Here is an 18563-nt window from a genome sequence, read left to right on the forward strand (position 1 = left end):
TCTTTGATGTCCCTCGGTGGCCGTTTTAGAGCAATCAAGATAAATATCAAAACAAAAAAAAACAGTCATGCAGGCAGCTTTATTCATGACACCAAAACTTCAAAATAAGAGCTTCCCTTCAAAGCTTGTTTTACTATTATATACTTCTCCAATCACATCAGTCATGTCAGTAAACCTCAAAATAAATAATGAAACAAATAGAGACAATAATGGCAAGCATTTTTTTTTTTTACCATTTTGACAATAAATATTACATCTTAGGAAAACGAAAATCCTTTTAAGGTCCAGGACTTTGATGCTGTGAGTCTGAGTGTTGGTGTCGAATGACATACTGCAGGGTGTACATGAGAATACTGTGTGGAACTGCAGTCATCAATGGCTCAGAATATCAGATACTGATTGATCTAAAAAAATGTGTAAAGATTTGAATGAGATTGATCAAAGTAAAAACCTGGTGGGTCCGCGAAATCGGCAAAATTTCACCCCCTAAATTACCAAAAGGGTCCAAGAAATGGCCAGTGAAAGTACAACTAAAGCAAATATTCTGGCAGAAGAAAGCAATGTTATCATGGGGTTGGGCATGATCACAGTGATCCTCGCGATTAAAGAAAATGTGTGAAATGTATTTGTAAAATATCACATGTTGATATTCTAATCCATTGCATTGACTGCGTCCATTTGCCTCAAATCCAAGAAGGCACTACATTCAGTCCTTCAGTCTTTCGTTTGGATAACTATCAAAGAGGTGGGTTTAAGGCAGTGGTCATCATTCCTTAAAATACATTTGTCTTACTCAAGCAATACTTTGAAAACCACTCTGAACATTACTCTTCTCAGAGGCAGGAGGCATGCATGGAAAACACACACAGCATCTTCTCTTCAATGACGGAAAGTATAATGGTCCGATATGAAAGCAACACTATGTAACAGTAATATTTTGGTTAGCATAAAGTTAGCAGTTGGAATGCCCAGTTTTTAGAATAAATACAGTTGGTACAGAGTGTGATAATGTGAAGATGCACGGAAGGTATATGTGAAGAGAGCTGTTTTGTGTAGAAAATACTGTACACCAGGCAGTGAATAACTATATTAATAACAATAGTGAACATTCAGAGATTGGAAAAAAGCAATCTGACATGAATATGAAACATTACATAGTGTTGCTTTGAGTAAGTTAGAAGGCGTGTAAGATGAAGAAAGTATGAGCCTGCAGGATGACAAGGAGAAAAGGGCAAGTATTTGACAACTTGTGAGCTCTTACAAGATCTCAAAGACAGCCTCAAGGTAAAGTGTCCATACAGTCAGGATATATACGTAATTGATTGATTCCTGCAATGGTTCGTTGCCCTTGCATGTGTATACGCAAGGACAGAAACTTACATGAGTATGATTTGTGAGCAAGGATACACACAGTTATTTTTTGTCTTGCTCATCCTATTCAGATGGTCATACCTTTGTACCACGCACCGAAAGGTATGGCATTGAAATCAAAACAATTAACCAAATAGGAACACCTTGTGAACAAGTAAGTTGAAGTCTGTGTAGAGCTGAATGTCAAATTATGAGAATTTGGACTTTTCTGAGTAACACAATAACGCAGAAAAGAAAGGAGCAAGTCAAGCAGCGCAAACGGAAAATATTAAACTTTACAAAAACCTTGTTGGTCCAAGGTTGAACATGTAAGAAGAAATCTAAAGTTCGAGAGAGACTGGGCAAAAAAAAAACACCACTGTGCAAAATTAAAGGCTCAGTGTTGTAGCAGAGTCAGCCACCCTTTTGAAGGACCCCAGAGTAAACGTATGCAGAGGTTTAAAGGTAGTATATAAGCAATGAAAAAAAAAAACTCAGTTGTGTCAATCTGAAATCGTAAACGGTACAGCCAATTATTTCAAACTTACCACCAATAAAAGTTGTTTCATTCTCCAATATTCTCCAACATGATAGTACACCGTATGCCTTCTTGTTTGCCGCAGTGAAGTTTGTTAAGATTGCAGTACGGTGTGAAAAGAGTAAAAGGCTGCATACCACGCACATTACCTTTAATAAGTCCGATCTTTTGTCATTTCGTAGCACAGAAAGATAGCGACACAAAGAAACACTGTATAAGGGCACCGTTTCCGCCTTGTGTTTTGGTCCATCTCGTTCAAAAGAGGTGTTTTCGGAGTGTTACTCAGTCGACAGAACTAGATACAGAGAGCTCCACATCATGGCAAATTACAGCAGTCCTGATGCCTAAGACTGTACAACATCCTAAACAAGCACTAACTGACCACGCACGTACGAACTGTGTTTTCTTCTTGAAAAACCAATCACCTTCACTAAGCTGCTGTGAAATTATAAATGATACGGCACTCCTACTTCATTTCCAAGCAACAATACATTCTATAATGAGCATGGTTACTCACAAATAGTACATAGGCAGTGAAGAAGTAAAGACGGGAAAGTAGGAAACCAGAGGTGCGTGTGTGTGTGTGTGTGTAGGGTGCATGTGTGTGTAGGTGTGTGTGTGTGTGTGGAGTTTTGCTGGGGCCACTGGACTCTGACCTGGCCAGGAGAAATGTTTTGACACTATGTTACAGTAAGTGAGCTCTTGTGTGGTTAACAGCACCTCAGATTCAGGATACAGTGAGCTAAAAGCTAGCTGCGGCACACATAGACGAACACCAGGCCATTGAATCTCCTCTAAAGGCAAATGCAACAAAGGGTGAGATACAATCCAATCCGACAAGCAAAACCAGAGAAAGGAGGGAGGGGAGGGGAGGGGAGGGTGGGAGAGAAAAAACACATCAAAATGAACCAAAAGAAAATCGAACAAGGCACAAAATTGTCCATAAAATAACTGAACTGTACAGGCCCCAGCAGTCCAGGGAGGGTCGGGTAGGAGAATCGCCTCACACACCAAAGTGGCCACGCCTGTCCAAATTCGTGTTCTCGTGACTTCCAGATTCCTTTGAAAATCCTTCGCCGTTCAATGAGCCTTTTGTGTACCCAACCAGAGTAATCCATAATGCCTCTAAAGCATTGTCCGTCATCAGCATCACACAGCACATCCCCACACCGTCTCTCCTCCTGGCCCAGTCCAGTCAGTCTAGATATAGTACTCCTTCTTCTCGTCTGTGTTGTTGTGTCCACCCTCTGCGTTAATGATAGCGGTGTCAGCGTCAGCCGCGTCATCCGCTCCTTTGGCTTCGTGTGTGAAGTATGTTCCTGTGAAGACAAAACAAAATAAAAATAGTGTAGTAATGTACAGAAATACAGATATGCTGTAATATAATTGGACTGCCTTTAGTACTAATTCGGTGTGACATTGTTTCAATAAGCTTCAGCAATGTCAAAAGATCCAGTGTTGTATTATTTTTTCACCAAGATCTTGTATTGATGATGGGAGAGTGTGACCACTGCGCAAAGCCTCTTCCAGCACTTCTCAAGAGGAGTTAACCTCTTACCCCCCGCCTTAACTGAGCACATTTTATTCAGTTCAGCTTAACCCAAATTTAAAAGCTTCTCGACTGGAGCTAGTTTTTTTTTTTTGGTTGTGATTATGTCTTTTTTTTTGTTGCTTTTTCATCACTTTTTTTTCATGCTTTTGTTATCGTCACTTTTTTATTGTGTTATTGTTGTTTTTCTGGTACGTTTTTGTTGCTCTTTAATGGCTCGTTTTTGCTTTTTCATCACTTTTTAATCATGTTTTCCTCACTTTCGTTGCTTTTTTGTCATTTTTGTTGTTGTATTTTCTTCCTCGTTTTTCTCATTATTTTGACGCTTTGTCCAAGAAGCTTTTAGATTTGGGTAAATGCGCTCGGTTCAGGCTGGGGTAAGAGGTTAAGATCTGTGGTGGCTAATCCATGTGTGAAAATGATGTCTCATGCTCCCTGAACCAATCTTTCACAATGTGAGCCTGATTGACCCCTGGCATTGTCATCTTGGAATATGCTCGTGCCATCAGGGAAGAAGAAATCCCTCGTTGGAAAAACCTGGTCATTCAAGATGTTCAGGTCGATCTTGTTTTCTGGACACATAGTGTTGCTGAACCTGGACCTGACCGACTGCAAATCCAGATAGTGACTTTTTTATGGTTAGGCAGTGTGCAGTTGGATGAAAATAGTAATAACTTTCATTTCATGGCAGTTTTAGTTGACTAAATTTGCATGACATTGACAAGAACTAGACAAAAGGAATTAGGGCGACAAAATTTTGGTGCAACTATAAATACTGTATCAATCAAAAGTTAGCACTAGTCAGAATCCTTCATCTCCCGTCAGCGACACTTCAAGTCGGCCACAATCAACTCGCGACAAAAACACCCAAACTCCTCAGATGCGTCCATGATCAAGTATGATTGCCGGGCTTTACCTTTGTGTCTGGCGAAGTATCGACCCAGAACAATAAGTGCGCAGAGGATGGCGAACATCACCACGGCAACCACCCCTCCGATGACAGCGTGGTCAATTTTCTGCGGTGCCCCTTCGCCGGCTCGAGAGTCTGGAAACACAACGATGACCATAAATACTGATGACGCAAGCAGAAAACGACTATATATCATAGAATTTCAACTCAAATGATTTGCTTAAGAATTAAGTAATAATCAATTGGCACCACTTTACTTTACAACAAAGTCATAGCATGGTGATAGGATGGAGATCGAGTTGGGTTAATGTCCTCGATAATGACATATTCATAATTGCTCGATGTTGTTTAAAACATTTATTTTGACAGGCTTAATACAGATGCTATTGTAGCATTTCTTTGTAAGCCCTGCAAGTATGTTTACATGTTTTGTCATTGTTTTTATATAATTAAATCCTAGCCCCTAGTTTCCCTAAGGCCACGCATGAGCCCCATGTGAGTGGCCAATACAAAAGAGCAGCAAGGCAATAAACAACAAATTACAAGTTAAGTGTGACTGGCTTGTTTTCTCGTAAGCATTTAGCTAAAGCCTGTTGCACGGAGATATTACACATGTCAGATTATATTGTTTACAAGTGAAAGATTTAAGAAAGCAATGTGCAGCAGAAAATATTGTTTCCAATTTAAAACATGTAATCCCATAAAAAAGGCCACCAAACAACACCTAATAGAATGTAATACTTCATGCCCCGTCAAGGATTGTCCCGTGCTGGAGCAATGACTTCAGATAAAACAGAAATCACAGCAATAAATTGGAATACAGGGCTTTGTTCCCTATTTCTGTTTACCGCTAATGGGTTCAGGCTAGTCATTTCTTACAAATAACAACAACCAAAACTTCAATGTCTTTACATCCCTATTAGAATATACCATGTCATACTGGATCATTAGTAAAGTAGCCAAATTATTTACTCAAGTAGTAGTAAAAAGAAATGTTTTGAAAACAATTGTTAATATGGCATAGGAAGTACAAACCTTTTATTAATATCTTTTGTCACACACTTTAACACTTTTAATTACCACTTATTTATTCATCTATCCCTTATTTACTTGAGGTGGAGAGAGTAAACCATTTGATTTTCACTTTAATAAGAGACGATGCATAAACAAGCTGCAACCTCCCTCTCTTGGTACAGCATTTGTGGTTTCTGTGTTCTGCATTGTTTTCCTGGATACTTTTGTGCATCTTTGCCGTGTTTTGTGAGGTTCAGTGGATTTTTTACTACAGAGAGTCCGTATTAGCCATGCACGAAGGACCCAGATTTTTAAAAGTAATCATACTAGCTTATGAGCTAAAGACATTTGAGACCTACACATTTCTTCTTCTGAAACACTAAAGAGGCACCAAGAGCCCCCCATACCTGCAGCACAGTGGAGGCGTCAAAGGAAACAAAAAAGGGACAAACAAGGAGCTATCCGGGCAAGACTCGCAGTTAAGCCACACAAATCTTCTATCTCTACTATTGTTCTGACTAATGCACGTTCACTGGCGAATAAGACAGATTATATTTGTCTGCTACGCTCTTCCCAGAAGATGGCGAAAGACGTGGAGCGGAGGGAGCTGCGCAGGAGGAAGAGGAAGGAGGAGGTGGAGGAGCTGACCAATGTAGGACGCCACGCTATGAAACAGGGACAAACCCAGGAGGCGCAGCACTGTTTCAGAGGATCAGGGGAGCACTGAAGGCAGTACTCCAGTGTTCCCTACCTCCAAAAACATACAGGTCAGGTTGGCCCACAAAGGTGCGGCTCAGTCGCAGCGGCTCAGGACAAACACCGGAACACAATTTTGTTATACAATTGTACACTGACAAATAAAGCACTCACTTACTTACTTAATACGACAACATAATATCACTCAAGCAACAATAAACGGGTCAAATGTGAAGGGATATTTCCTTACAGTGACTATAATGTATACCTTTAATCAGTGGTTCTGAACTGGAACCCAAAAGTGGGAGATGGGATGATTTCAGTGGGTCTTGGGTTTCAATATAGTCAGCCTTATGATCAGTGCTGGAATTAACAAAACTCTTAAGCCCTTTCCAAAACTCTAGGGTTTATGGGGCCCTCAGATGTGGCAGTAAGGGTTTCCACAGTTTAGGAAGCAGCTTGATCGCTCTGTCCCCCATTGTCCACAGTTTGGTTCCAGGAAGAGGGAGAAGGTTTGTGTCAGTGGACCGAAAAGGTGTCTGGTTGTGGAGTGAAGGATTTCATGGAGTTCAATGAGATAGTCCGGGGCATGGCCATGAATACATTGGTAAGTAAACAGACAGGCTTTGTATTGTTGCGGTGAGAGATCAGAAGCCAGGATATATTGTAGGTTAAATATTATCATTTGCATCATGGCTTTCTTTTGTGTGTATGAAGCCTGTTCATTGCTCATAAATGATCAGGCTACTTGTTGATGTTTTCATTATTGTGACGAATCATTGTGAAAAATTTGGATGTTGGAAACACGTTAGAAAAGTTACGAATGAACCACAACCTACAATTTAACATTTACACACCACCTCTTTTGTTATTTAAAAAAGACAAAAGAAAATCCGATATACGATATATGGCCTTTAAGAAGAACATTCCCTCCAATTGAATGCGACTCCTTTCAACAAACTTCTCAGTCCTATATGGCTTTAAATGGCAGTTAGCGTCCCTTGAGTGAGCAACGCTGAAAAATGTTTTAAGACAGTTATTTCACCATGAAACTCTCGACACCGGCTCCTATTCCCCGCCCGAGTTCAGCCACTGTAAAATACATTGTGATTTAAGAGGCCATTTGTGGAAGTCACCGAGCTCAATCATCAGAAATAGACACAGGACTTGAGATAAATTGGCGCCCGCTGTCCCCAATGAGAGAAATACGCGCTCGCCTCAGGTGTCAGTAGAGTAGCGCCGACTTGCATTTAGCCAGATTTATTCGCACTCAGCAGAAGAACAAGGCAAAAAATCCGAAGCACTTTAAAATTTCCAGCCTCAGAATAGAACCCGGGCATCTATCAATAGTCTATACGTGTGCACATTTAGCCTGATGGAGCAATGGCGGCCGAGGGGTGGAATGGCTGCGCTGTTCTTTGCTGCATGAGAGAGCAGCTCAATTTTCCATCAATCTCGCTAGTCATGCTCTGAACTTGAATGATTCTGATAAAGAAATTCGCCGCAGCGGCCGGGGCACAATGATTTGAGTCTGAGGCACCGTTTTGACACACAGATGGCACACACTCGCATCATGTCCTCTAAAAAACCCGAACCCTTTATGAAGTTTACTTTTACTTCATTTTTTAAACATTTTTCTAACACAAGGACAAAATTGAACTAATTAACGGGAAAGGTTGTGCTTCAGATGACTCGTCTTCTTCATCGTCTTCTTCTTTTCCACAGACGCAGCATCTGTGGGGCAGGGAAGTGCGCTTTGTTTACTGTATCACGCGTGTCAGATAGCACTGTTTGTCTCCTGAAGAGCAGAGTAGTCACGGTCCATGCTAATGAACTGGTATCGACTAAATAGCCCCAACCCCGCAGCCGTGAACCCCCCCCCCCCCCCCCCCCCCAACCTCACCTTGCCCCCCCGCAGCCTTCCGTTTGACACATCCGCTAGGAAGCACACAGGGTCTCTCCTGTCTCACAGCAAGGTTTATTTAAGGCGAGACTGTGAAAATAATAGCCGTAAAAGATGTTGCTGGGCTTCGAAGGGGATCAAAATTTAATGCAAGCTTTGTGTAATTTAACAGGTGAAAAGGGGTTGTTGTTTTCATATTAAAACTGAAATCTCAAATGGTTCATTTTGTGAAGAAGTAAACAGAAAGCACCTTTTTACAAATAACAATGGGGAAAGTAAGGGAACCCAGTCAATAGCTTTGCAAGATGTAGTTTATCACATTTTAAAAGTAAAACATCCAATAAAAAACAAGTGAGGAGTAATAAACTATTCTCTTTGTAAAAGCCTTAAGAATACAAAACCAAAGAACTCATGAAACGGTGTAAAATGCAATTGAAACAGAATAGAATGACTAGGAAATATCTTTTATGGTGTCCCATTCTTTACAGATTTCGGGTTCTTCTATAATAGTCTCTCCCTTCACATGCATAAGGGCGTAAGGACTTGCCTGGAGTAAGCACCAAGGCTCTATCACAAAAATGTCAGATAGGGAACTTCAAATCCCCAAAGACTCCGAGTATCAACTGTTATGGCTGAGTGCATATCGTGGTTCTTCCATTATGTACAGCACTGATTTTCACTCCACACTCCTCCGCTTATTACAAAAGGAGAAGTGAAGAGAAGACGTATCCACGGTAAATACAATGAGAAATATCAATGCAATAAGTACAGCTGTTATTAAACTCGTGTTTTCTGTCTTCTCTCTGTGGCTATAGAGGATCACATATATATATATATATATATATATATATATATATATATATATAAATAAGGGATAGTTTTATTGCTTCAGAGTTGAACTTGTGCTGAAGTGCGTCGTTGTTCATTTGGTATCAATCACAGACACATTCATTTCCAGTGAACAATACAGAGGTGTTTTGATTGTGATATGGACCAATGATGAAACTGAAATTTTAGAGGGATCGAGAGCCTCAGATTTCACAGAGGGTCACCAGAGCTTTTGAGAAAAAGAGGTACAGGCTAAGTGGGTAGAATCTATATGTATATAAGTATTATATATTATCTTTTATTATCTTCGCAAGGGAGTTGATGTTTCTGGTGAAAAGAAATAAAGATATACACAGGTTCTCTTCAACTTTTGACAGCAAAGGAAAGATTAAGCTCTAAAACAGGCCTGTAATAGGACTACACCGAAAACCGAAGCTAAAGCAAAACGAGGTCTATAACAGGACGTGGCATGCCTGAAGTAGTACTAAAAAAGGGACATCTCAAATTAGTCCAAACAAATTAAAAATACTGTTCCAAAATTCAAACGAACTAAAGAAGAGGACATTTTTGAGGACCACACTTTTGATGTATAATTTCCCAAATCTTAAGAGGCATGCAGTGGAAAAACAACATTCATTCAGCAGCGAGCAGCCATTTCGAGTTCATCCATTCACCGCACATAGACGGGGAAAAGTTCTTGGTTTTTGACAAGTCTCAGGCAGCCGGAGTATCGGGACAGAACCTGCAGTAATACTGTATGAGGAGGACATGCAGACTCCATTCCAAAACATGTATTCAACCGGGCTCAGAGATCACTGTGCTATCCAATTCTAATAACATGTATTCAGTAGTTCCTGGTTGCATTGTGAACCACGGGAAATTTTTACTAACAAAAGTCATTGAATTTCATGGGTGTCTTGCCGCCCAGTAAACAACTATAATACGGCAAAAATTCAATGTGTAGAAATGTTACTATGACAGCCAGTCCTATTACACGGGCCTCTGTGGCATCCGAGTCCTTGAAATAAGCCGCATTTGATGATGTCAGTAATGTGGCGTGTGTCCATAGAGGCGGCGGAGAGGGCTGACCGAGCGGCGCTGACATGTCCCGACAGGATGTGCACAGCCGCGGGGATTTACGGGGGAATAAAGAGGATTTGCAACTGATGCCGTGTCCGTGTGTCGCCGCAACCTGCTCTGCTGAACTCAGTCCCACAAGCTTCACTGTCACACCTTCCCAGCGCTTCCTCTGACATGACTAATTGTCACCGCGGTCAATGTGTGGTCAGCAGGCGCAGCTTACGCCGACGGATGCTGCTGCGAGGCCAGCTTTGTGATTGCTTTATTTTAAATGCAAATCCGGAAAGATGGCACACAAGTAAAACAAGTTGTTAGCGTTAGCATGTTTCTTTACTTGACTGTAAATCTTGGCGACTCGTCTGACTCGGTGCGCATTGATTTCCTTAATTCCTTTTTAATTTAGCATAGATCAGTGGTTCTCAAACTGTGGTGTGGGGACAACGGTTAGTACGCAGACTGCTTTAAGTGTTACACAGGAGGGAGCTCTTCAGTTCTGGTTTAATTTAGAGTCAACTTTGTTCTATTTTGTTCTACGTTGTGTTAGTCCGTGTTTAACCTCTTAACCCCCACCTGAACCAACCACATTATCTCCAATTTGGCTTTGCCCAAATCTAAAAGCTTCTTGAAAAAAGCATAAAAACAGTGACAAAAACAAGATGAAAAGGCAACAAAAAAGGTGTCAAAAAAGCGACAAAAACGTGACCAAAAAGGCACAAAAGACCAACCAAAAAGTGACAAAAAAAGTTATGGAAAAAAGTGACAAAAAAAGTGACACGGCACGGCAAAAATGCTAGGAAAAAGATCCATGAAACCCAACTAGAGAAAATGGGCTTGGTCAACGCAGTAACTCATTAATTGTCCGTAAGAGTAAATACTACGCTGACAGAAAAGACAAAGGGAGAGAGGGATACTGTACATCCAATAACACAATGGAGATATTTTTTTTCACTCAAACTTGGCTGTAAATACTGTTGATTCCATTAGTGTGTATTAGTGGCTCCGACCCGGAGGCAGCGAAGTTGCAATTATGGTTTTCTAGCCAGAGACACCCATTAACGCCTGTATTAACCCCAGAGGGACTACGAAAAGGATTTCTTAAGGTAAACAAGTTACTTAGTACTGCTTTAAGGCAGGAGTTGTGAGGTTAAACCCGATTTAGTCCAGTTTTGGACCTGGGTTCTGGCTGAAGTTTCGCTTTGGTGTAGGCCCTTTTGTAGACCTGGTTCTTGGGTAGCCTGGCTAACGCCAGACTAAAATCACAAGTGATATTTAGTCTGGGGACCACCAATTCATTTTCTCGTAGGAGAGGTGTGGTTTACGATCGTCCATAGCCGTTTATTGGGCACTAAGAATGTCTATCATGCGTCTGCACGTAGCCACAGCCAATCGTATCATCGTATCTGATGACGTATGATGTGCCCGCTGTAAACTTTCGAGCTAAACTAACACGGCCTAAAGCTTGATCGAAAAATAGCGTTGCGTCTGCTGCTGTCATGTTGGAACTTTTTTTTTAAAATCCGTAAATAAACTACAAGCTTCCGTATATCGAATAGCTCGTCATCATCTTGCCATCCCTCATCGTTCTGTGATTGGTTCCCAAATCCATGCGAAAATTGGGGCCATGGTCCCCAGGCTGCTGTGCAGTTCGAAATGATTCGAGCACACACAGCAGTCTGGCGTTAGCCAGGTTAGTTCTTGGGAGGACAGTTAAGACAAATAATTATTTCTTAGGTGGTACATTAATATAGTGTGAAATGTATGAGAACCCCTTGCTAAGATGCAACAAATGCCTTTCTCTCCATCTGTGGCACAAACATATTGTATCTCGCAAACCTATCTGAGTGAATCAAGAAAGTATAGATATAATACTAGAAAGCGTCTGTTATGCTTCTCGGAGGTTCATTGCTAACTGCAGAGCCTCGACACATCATTGTGAGTGGTGTTGTTGAGTGAGATGGCCTTTTCTGTCCACGAGGAGGTTGGGTCATTCACACACTTGTATTTTCAAGGCCATGCTTAAGACCCCTGCCCTCTTACATCAGTACACTTTAATCACACAAGAAATTATCATTTGTTGCTCTTCCAAAGGACTGGAGGCTAACTGTACAGATCTCCTTTGTGCCTTTAAATCCAAACTGAAAACACAAGCGGCCATCACATTACCTTGTACCTGTTTGTCATAGTCTGGACATCATAGTATTGTAGTTATTGTTTGTATTGAGGGCTTTCTTGTTCTCAAAGGGATATTCCTCCTCGTTAGATAAAGGCTAAATAAAACGTATTCTTTTGTCAACCTTAATAGTAAACTTTTAGTAGATATGAGATTTGTAAAACCCCAAGTCCCAAGTTTTTTCTCTCCAAACCTTTTTTCTTTCTTTTAAATCCAGGGCTCTATTTTTTCCTCCGTTGTAACAAGACTTGTCCTCCACACATTCTCCCAGCGCAATCACTTTTCAATTTATAGATGTAATTACATGGATATAATTGAAACAATGACTCTTGCATTGATGGAGCAGGGCCCACGGTTGAACTGAATAGACTGTAACCCTTTCCTGGCGCTGGCCTGACAATGACACATGGCAGCGGAGTTTACTGGACCACAGTCAATAACCTTTTAGTGGCACGGCCCCCCTAACGGCCTTGTCCTGTAAATGACAAATAAATGTAATGAGACAGACTTATGCCGCCATTGTCCGGCAAATTGTGTTTTCTGAGCCCTGTCCCGCCATTTCCCAGAATGCTACACGGTTGAGTTTGCATCAGAGGGATTTTGCAGAGTGACAAAATGTAAAGCGAGGATACACCAATGCCACCGTGACATTTTGGAGGCAATATGTGAAAGTCTGCATATCAATACGCTGACGAATGGATACAGCAGCCGCAGTATTTGATCAATCCCACTAATGTTTCAATGTAGTATATTACATAAAAATGGGGGGAAAACACACATTTTATCACGATCATACATGTTGTTGGTTAGAAAATGCAATATTGATCAAAAACAGCCAAACCAAAATATCCATTAGTTTCACTTCCTGATTTCCATTGCTTCACCCTAAGCCCCTCCCACCCTCATCATCTAATTATCTATGCCTTGTGATTGACCAGGTTCTGTAAACTAATACAGTTTTCTTGTTATGATCCTAACTAGACCAAACATTAAAGTGTTTATGTATATTCTCTTCTATGATAAGGGATACTGTGAAGCGATTCCATTTCTGTAACATGAGTAACATGAGAGAATAGTCCTCTACAACACAAGAGGTGACTGAAAAACAAAATCTGTCTAAAACAATAAATCAACCAGGATCCAACACCAACCTGATCAAATATTTTATGAGAAGAAATGGTGTTGCAAATCGATTCATGGTTTTAACCATTTAACCCCCACCTGAACTGAGCACATTTTCTCCAGTTCAGCACTTCCCAAATCTTAAAGCTTCTCGAAAATAAGCGTCTGAGTGTTTAAATGTTTTCCTAATTTACAAAAATACACATTAAACAGTCATAGATGCTCAAAAGGAGTAGGCTGAAGCAGGAAGCTTATGAGCGCCTACCCCACACACAATGAGATTGAAACGAGGATGAAAATGCAACAAAAGTGACAAAAGTGCAATGAAAAAGTGACAAAAATAAGACAAGTGCAATAAAAAGCGTTGAAAAAAGATCTTTCAAAAGAGCCTTCGAATAACACACACATTACACTGGCCTAGAGGCTGTAACCTTTTAGATTTGGGTAAAGCTGAACTGGAGAAAATGCACTCGGTTTATGTGGTAAGAGGTTTATTAAATCTGATTATGTTTTTGACAACTTAAACATCTGAAACACAAACTGTGTCATAAACACAAAGCATGCCTTTCTTTAGTACATATTCATAAAGGCTCGCATAATAAGATAATAGTAACCACATATTTTGATAGCGTGTCATTAAACCAATGCATTCAGTGTGAACTAACCTTCGAATTAGCGGCTTATAAGGAGACAGCTCACTCGCACAGAACAGGTAAATGTAACCCAAAGAGCCAAACAGAGAACTGATCATCCTTCAGCACTTTCAAAACACTATCAGTGCTTTTAATTTTCAGGGTGGGCTGGCATCGCAAACCGATTCCCCAGAGACCAATTAAAACTGCCTTTTACAGTCTTTCTTCCACTAGTATCTGCTCAAACAAAGAGAATAAAAAACTCCAGGTCAATTCCGAGTGGGAATCAAAGTAAACAAATAGTAGGGGGAAAAAAATAATAATTATAAACGCTTCCTTAATTTTTCCGAGGAATACGTCAAAGCACAATGATACGTGCAGCGGGTTTAGACAATTCCACAAAATGTTTAATTATGTGGAATACTAAATGCAGTCAGAATTTGTTAAAAGAAAGTCTCAAATCCCACCACAAAACAGCTTTGGAAACCTGCCAACACCTCACATGAGCAACAGCAGAAGACTGGTAAACATGTAAAAAATATGCCGCGAGAGGTTCCTAAAATACCATCTGGGGCTGAATCTTCTGTTGTGCTTACTTGGGAGAAAAAAAAAAAAAAAAATCCCCCCTTTGTTTGTGAGGAGAACAAAGGTTTGGGAATCACCCGAAGTCAACCATACATCGTGTTCGGCATGTTAAAAGCCGCGAGAGATCTGCAAATGCCAAGCAAGCAATAAAAATCAATGCAGAGGCAGGTCTAAGGGGGCATGGTGTTAGTAAGTGCAGAGCTGGTTTAATGCTGGTAGTTGGCACTCATCGAGGTCTGCCCCCCGGAATCATTTAAATAATTTCACCTCTGTGTCTTTTCAAATCTAGAAGCGCATTTCAATACATTTTGTTCTGTAACATCACTCAGATATGGGAAAACATCAGTGAGCAAAATACTATTTATACTTTATCTGCCATATGGGGTCCCAGAATCAATACGAGACAATATTTTGATCAAATTCAGGATAAACAGGCAAGATGCTTTTTGTCTCCCATATATTTTGGTCAGTGCATCTTTTAGATGACAAATTTAACCAAACAAGAACCTGTCATATTATAAGTGAAAATGCAAAATAAAATGATCATCCTCTTGAAAATATGGTTTAAAGTGCATATGACAGGTTTTTAATGTTTTCAAAATATAACTTATTTAGAGGGAAAACATCTGTTATCCCCTCCTGGAACCGCCACCTTAGCGTGGTGGAGGGGTTTGAGTGCCCGAATGATCCTGGGGGCTATGTTGTCGGGGTCTTCGTGGCCCTGGTAGGGACTCCCATGGCAATCAGGTCCTAGGTGACGGGTCAGACAAAGAGCGGTTCAGAAGCCCCTTATGAGAGACCAACAGGCTCGGTTAGAACCATGAGGCCGTCCTTCTGTGGACCCACCACCAGCAGGAGGAGCCATAGGGGGCTGGTGCAATGTGATTTGGACAGCTCCAATGGCTGCCCCCACGACCCGGCAACGGAAAAGTGGAAGAAAATGGATGGATGGATGGACATTTGTTACAAGTTCATCCGATGCATAATTATCATTTTTATTTCAGTGAAGCAGCAATTTTAATGAAGTTATTTTTATTTGAATTTCTAAGCTGCTGACAGGAAGTGACATAGAAGAAGGTAACATTTCATAGCAGCTTGACTCATTCATTACTAAGAAACTTACTTACCTTAATAAATCCTTTCCATAGTCCCTCTTTATCAGTCTTAAAAGAATAATAACTATGTCTATTGCACTGTAATTTAGACATGTGACAAAGTCTAATCTGTCCCTGTTATCGCTCATGCACCTCCACTCTAACTTAAAGTGACTCTAGTAGAGCTGCCTTGTGACTATTTCAAAACATATGATATTTTGCTTTGCACCAGTTATAAACCATCGCCTCTTTTCAGTCCTTCACTCCCATAATTCCTTGTCCCTTGTCCTTGATCTGGCTGCTGTAGACATGTGTGGGATGAGCAGCGGAGGAGAGTGGAGGGTGGGTTACTGTGGGCTTAACCAGGATATGATGTCCCTGCCTCAGATCAGCTCTGAGCATCTGACGAGCTGGAGCAGTATTGCCACAGGCTTCCTTTTATTCTCTCAAAGCTGTGGATTGTGGCTAAATTCTACCCTCTGCCCAAAACGGATCCAAAAGAACTTGTGGAAGACTGATCCCCCCCTCCTTTCTGATGTTGGTTGTAGCCATTCGGTGTCCATCTTGAAAAACATGCGCCGTAAAAGTTTCTTTTCTTGTTAAGATTCGTGCTGCCTGCCTCGGTTTAGAGCGAGGAGCCTGACTTGTGTGCGCAGGTTGTTGTGAGAAGAAGTCAAACACGTCTTCCTTCATCTTTTCTGACACACGATGTCAACTAAAAGCTTTTTGATTTGTTGTAAATATAACACAGAAAGAAGGAAGAAAGGAGAAGTTGGCCCCTAAGAGGTCTACACCCACTTGCACTTGTTTTTTCTCAGCATAACCATCTGCACAGTTTGCCTGTCTAAATTCAACTAAATACCGCATCGTGTTCTCTGTGGTGTTCAATATTTTTGTACACTTTTTGGTGTTCAAAAGAAGGGTAACTGGGATTCAGTTAAACCATGTTCACACACACACACACGCACACACACACACACACGCACGCACACACGCAAAAACGCACGCACACACGCACGCGCACGCACACGCACACACACACACACAGGCACGCACACACACGCACACATACACACACACACACACACACACACACAGGCACGCACACGCACACACACGCACACATACACACACACACACACACACACACACACACACACGCACACGCACACGCACACACACACACATGCACACCTTCACACAGACGCAACTTTATTCAGCAGTATTGAATGTAGCAATCTTTTTCTGTCATGAAAATATGTTATTTTGCAAATCATTCCACACACAAAAACTCTAGTGGACGTAATGTGCTATACATTTTCAAATGTTAACATTACAGTCGGCTGTAAGTCAAAATCTAAAATGAATCCTGTTATCACATGCACAGTAATCCGCTAATGGTCCGTTATAGCACTTCTTGAAAATATTGTTTTGTTCAATCACATTCCCATCATCATAGCTTCTGTCCAGACCACAATGCATAAGAACAATGACTGATTGGCTCAGTGCAGCAGAGTGGCCTCTGATTAGCTCTCAGCTGGTGGTAAAATGTCTGCTCCCGTTCACGTGGTCCTTCAGACAAATGTATAAGAAATCTGGCTGTCTAGCTCCTTAATGGCAACAGGAATATGCTATACGGTGCGTATACTGATTAAGGCTGTGCGAAGTAATCTACAGGCAGCCAGCTTAGCTTTGCCCCTGTGACAGGGTATTTAGAAGAGTAGTGAACTGCAAGAAAGCTCAATTACATCCTCCCAGCATGTACTGCATAAATCACGGTAAATCCTCTTTCAGGCCTGTCTTTGGAAAATTACTGAAATGCTGCAGCAGGAAACATAGAGAAGAGTGCATCTGTGGTTTACATGTATATATAATGCCGAGTCAAGCATTTGAGAAAGTCACTTTATGTTTGACACCACGCCCAGAGGGCTGAGTGATGCTGCACATGTGTGATCACAGCCTATAGTGACGCACACCCCCAGTCTAAATGCAGTGAGGCTTGAACCGGAAGTAGGGAGCATAAGGGCATCATAAAAGCACGGAAAAGCTTTTTATGAAACTGTACCCACACATACTCAGGCTCAAATTAATGGATCATTTACAGCTGAAAGCGCGAAGCAACAATATAGCCTTTATGCTATATAGAGGTAATTTAATTTCTTTCATTGAGATATAAGCTCAGCTCTCAAACACACAAGCAATGCTGGGTTATAAGAGAATATAAAGCACACTTCACGCCTTTAGAAGCTGTTGATTATGGGATTTAAATAGCACAATGTGGCCCGTCTAAATGTCAGACTGAGATTAATGCTCCTTCCAGGTACTTAGAAAACACACTGACCAAGCATAACATTATGACTATGCTTTACCCGCTGGTCTGATATGCAGATGTCTTTCCTTGGACCATTTCTAAAACTGACCACTGCACAAGAGCTGCCATTTTCACAGCGGTATTCCTGATAGCGGTACACTCCCAGATCAAAGTAGGCCAAACATGCCCTTCTCTAAACATCAACATCACAAATTAAGTGTCTCCCACTCATTTGATGTGTGCCAGAGAAAACGTTATTGAACTGCTGTTTGTAAGAGCGATGTAAAGGGCATTATAATATGATGGATAGGCCAGTTGAGATATTGCTGCTGATGCTGATAAGATAGCACAAAAAGCCAAGGCAGACTTTTTGCTCAAATCAAGCATGCGACTGGAGAGGACTACGACTGCCTGTCCCTCGGTGTCACCTATCAGCGACTCAATCTGATTAAAACCGGTCACACGCACTGGCTCTAACCTTTAGTGCAAGCTCCCATTATTTCTTGTGATCCGCTGCTCTACGACCACAGCACACACACACACACACACACACACACACATCTCCATCCACACATGACCGTAAGAGGGACAATATAGAGGGAGTGGGGCATACAGTACCTTGTGTGTTGACTGGGTTGGTGGTGGGTGTAGGAATAGTAGTGGGGGCATCTAGATGAAAAAAGAGTGAAACAAAAATAAAGAACATATATAAGAAGATATATAAGAAATAAAGCAGGACAAAGATAAGGAGAGACACAAGACACTTTGGACATGAGAGGCT

General features: G+C 41.2%; 1 protein-coding gene and 1 long non-coding RNA gene across 4 annotated transcripts in view; one reads left to right on the forward strand and one right to left on the reverse strand.

Moving 5' to 3' along the window:
* Window positions 1–399: 399 nt before the first annotated feature.
* On the forward strand, window positions 400–2761 carry LOC306963706. Its single transcript, XR_013792924.1, has 2 exons — window positions 400–2467; window positions 2499–2761. It is a non-coding gene; the product is annotated as an uncharacterized lncRNA (long non-coding RNA).
* cadm1b (cell adhesion molecule 1b) overlaps window positions 2524–18563 on the reverse strand; it is a 130502-nt gene continuing 114462 nt past the window's right edge. The window contains exons 9-11 of one of the 3 annotated variants that reach the window (XM_079557193.1): window positions 18401–18451; window positions 4354–4482; window positions 2524–3207 (exon numbers count right to left, since the gene is read on the reverse strand). In XM_079557193.1, the coding sequence (XP_079413319.1) occupies window positions 3089–3207; window positions 4354–4482; window positions 18401–18451 (299 nt within the window). In that variant the 3' untranslated portion in view covers window positions 2524–3088. The remainder of the gene's footprint in view (window positions 3208–4353; window positions 4483–18400; window positions 18452–18563) is intronic. The other 2 variants (XM_079557194.1, XM_079557195.1) reach the window with 2 other exon arrangements.

The sequence above is a fragment of the Gobius niger genome, assembly GCF_951799975.1.
Source record: "Gobius niger genome assembly, chromosome: 1".
In the NCBI taxonomy this organism is placed as follows: Eukaryota; Metazoa; Chordata; class Actinopteri; order Gobiiformes; family Gobiidae; genus Gobius; species Gobius niger.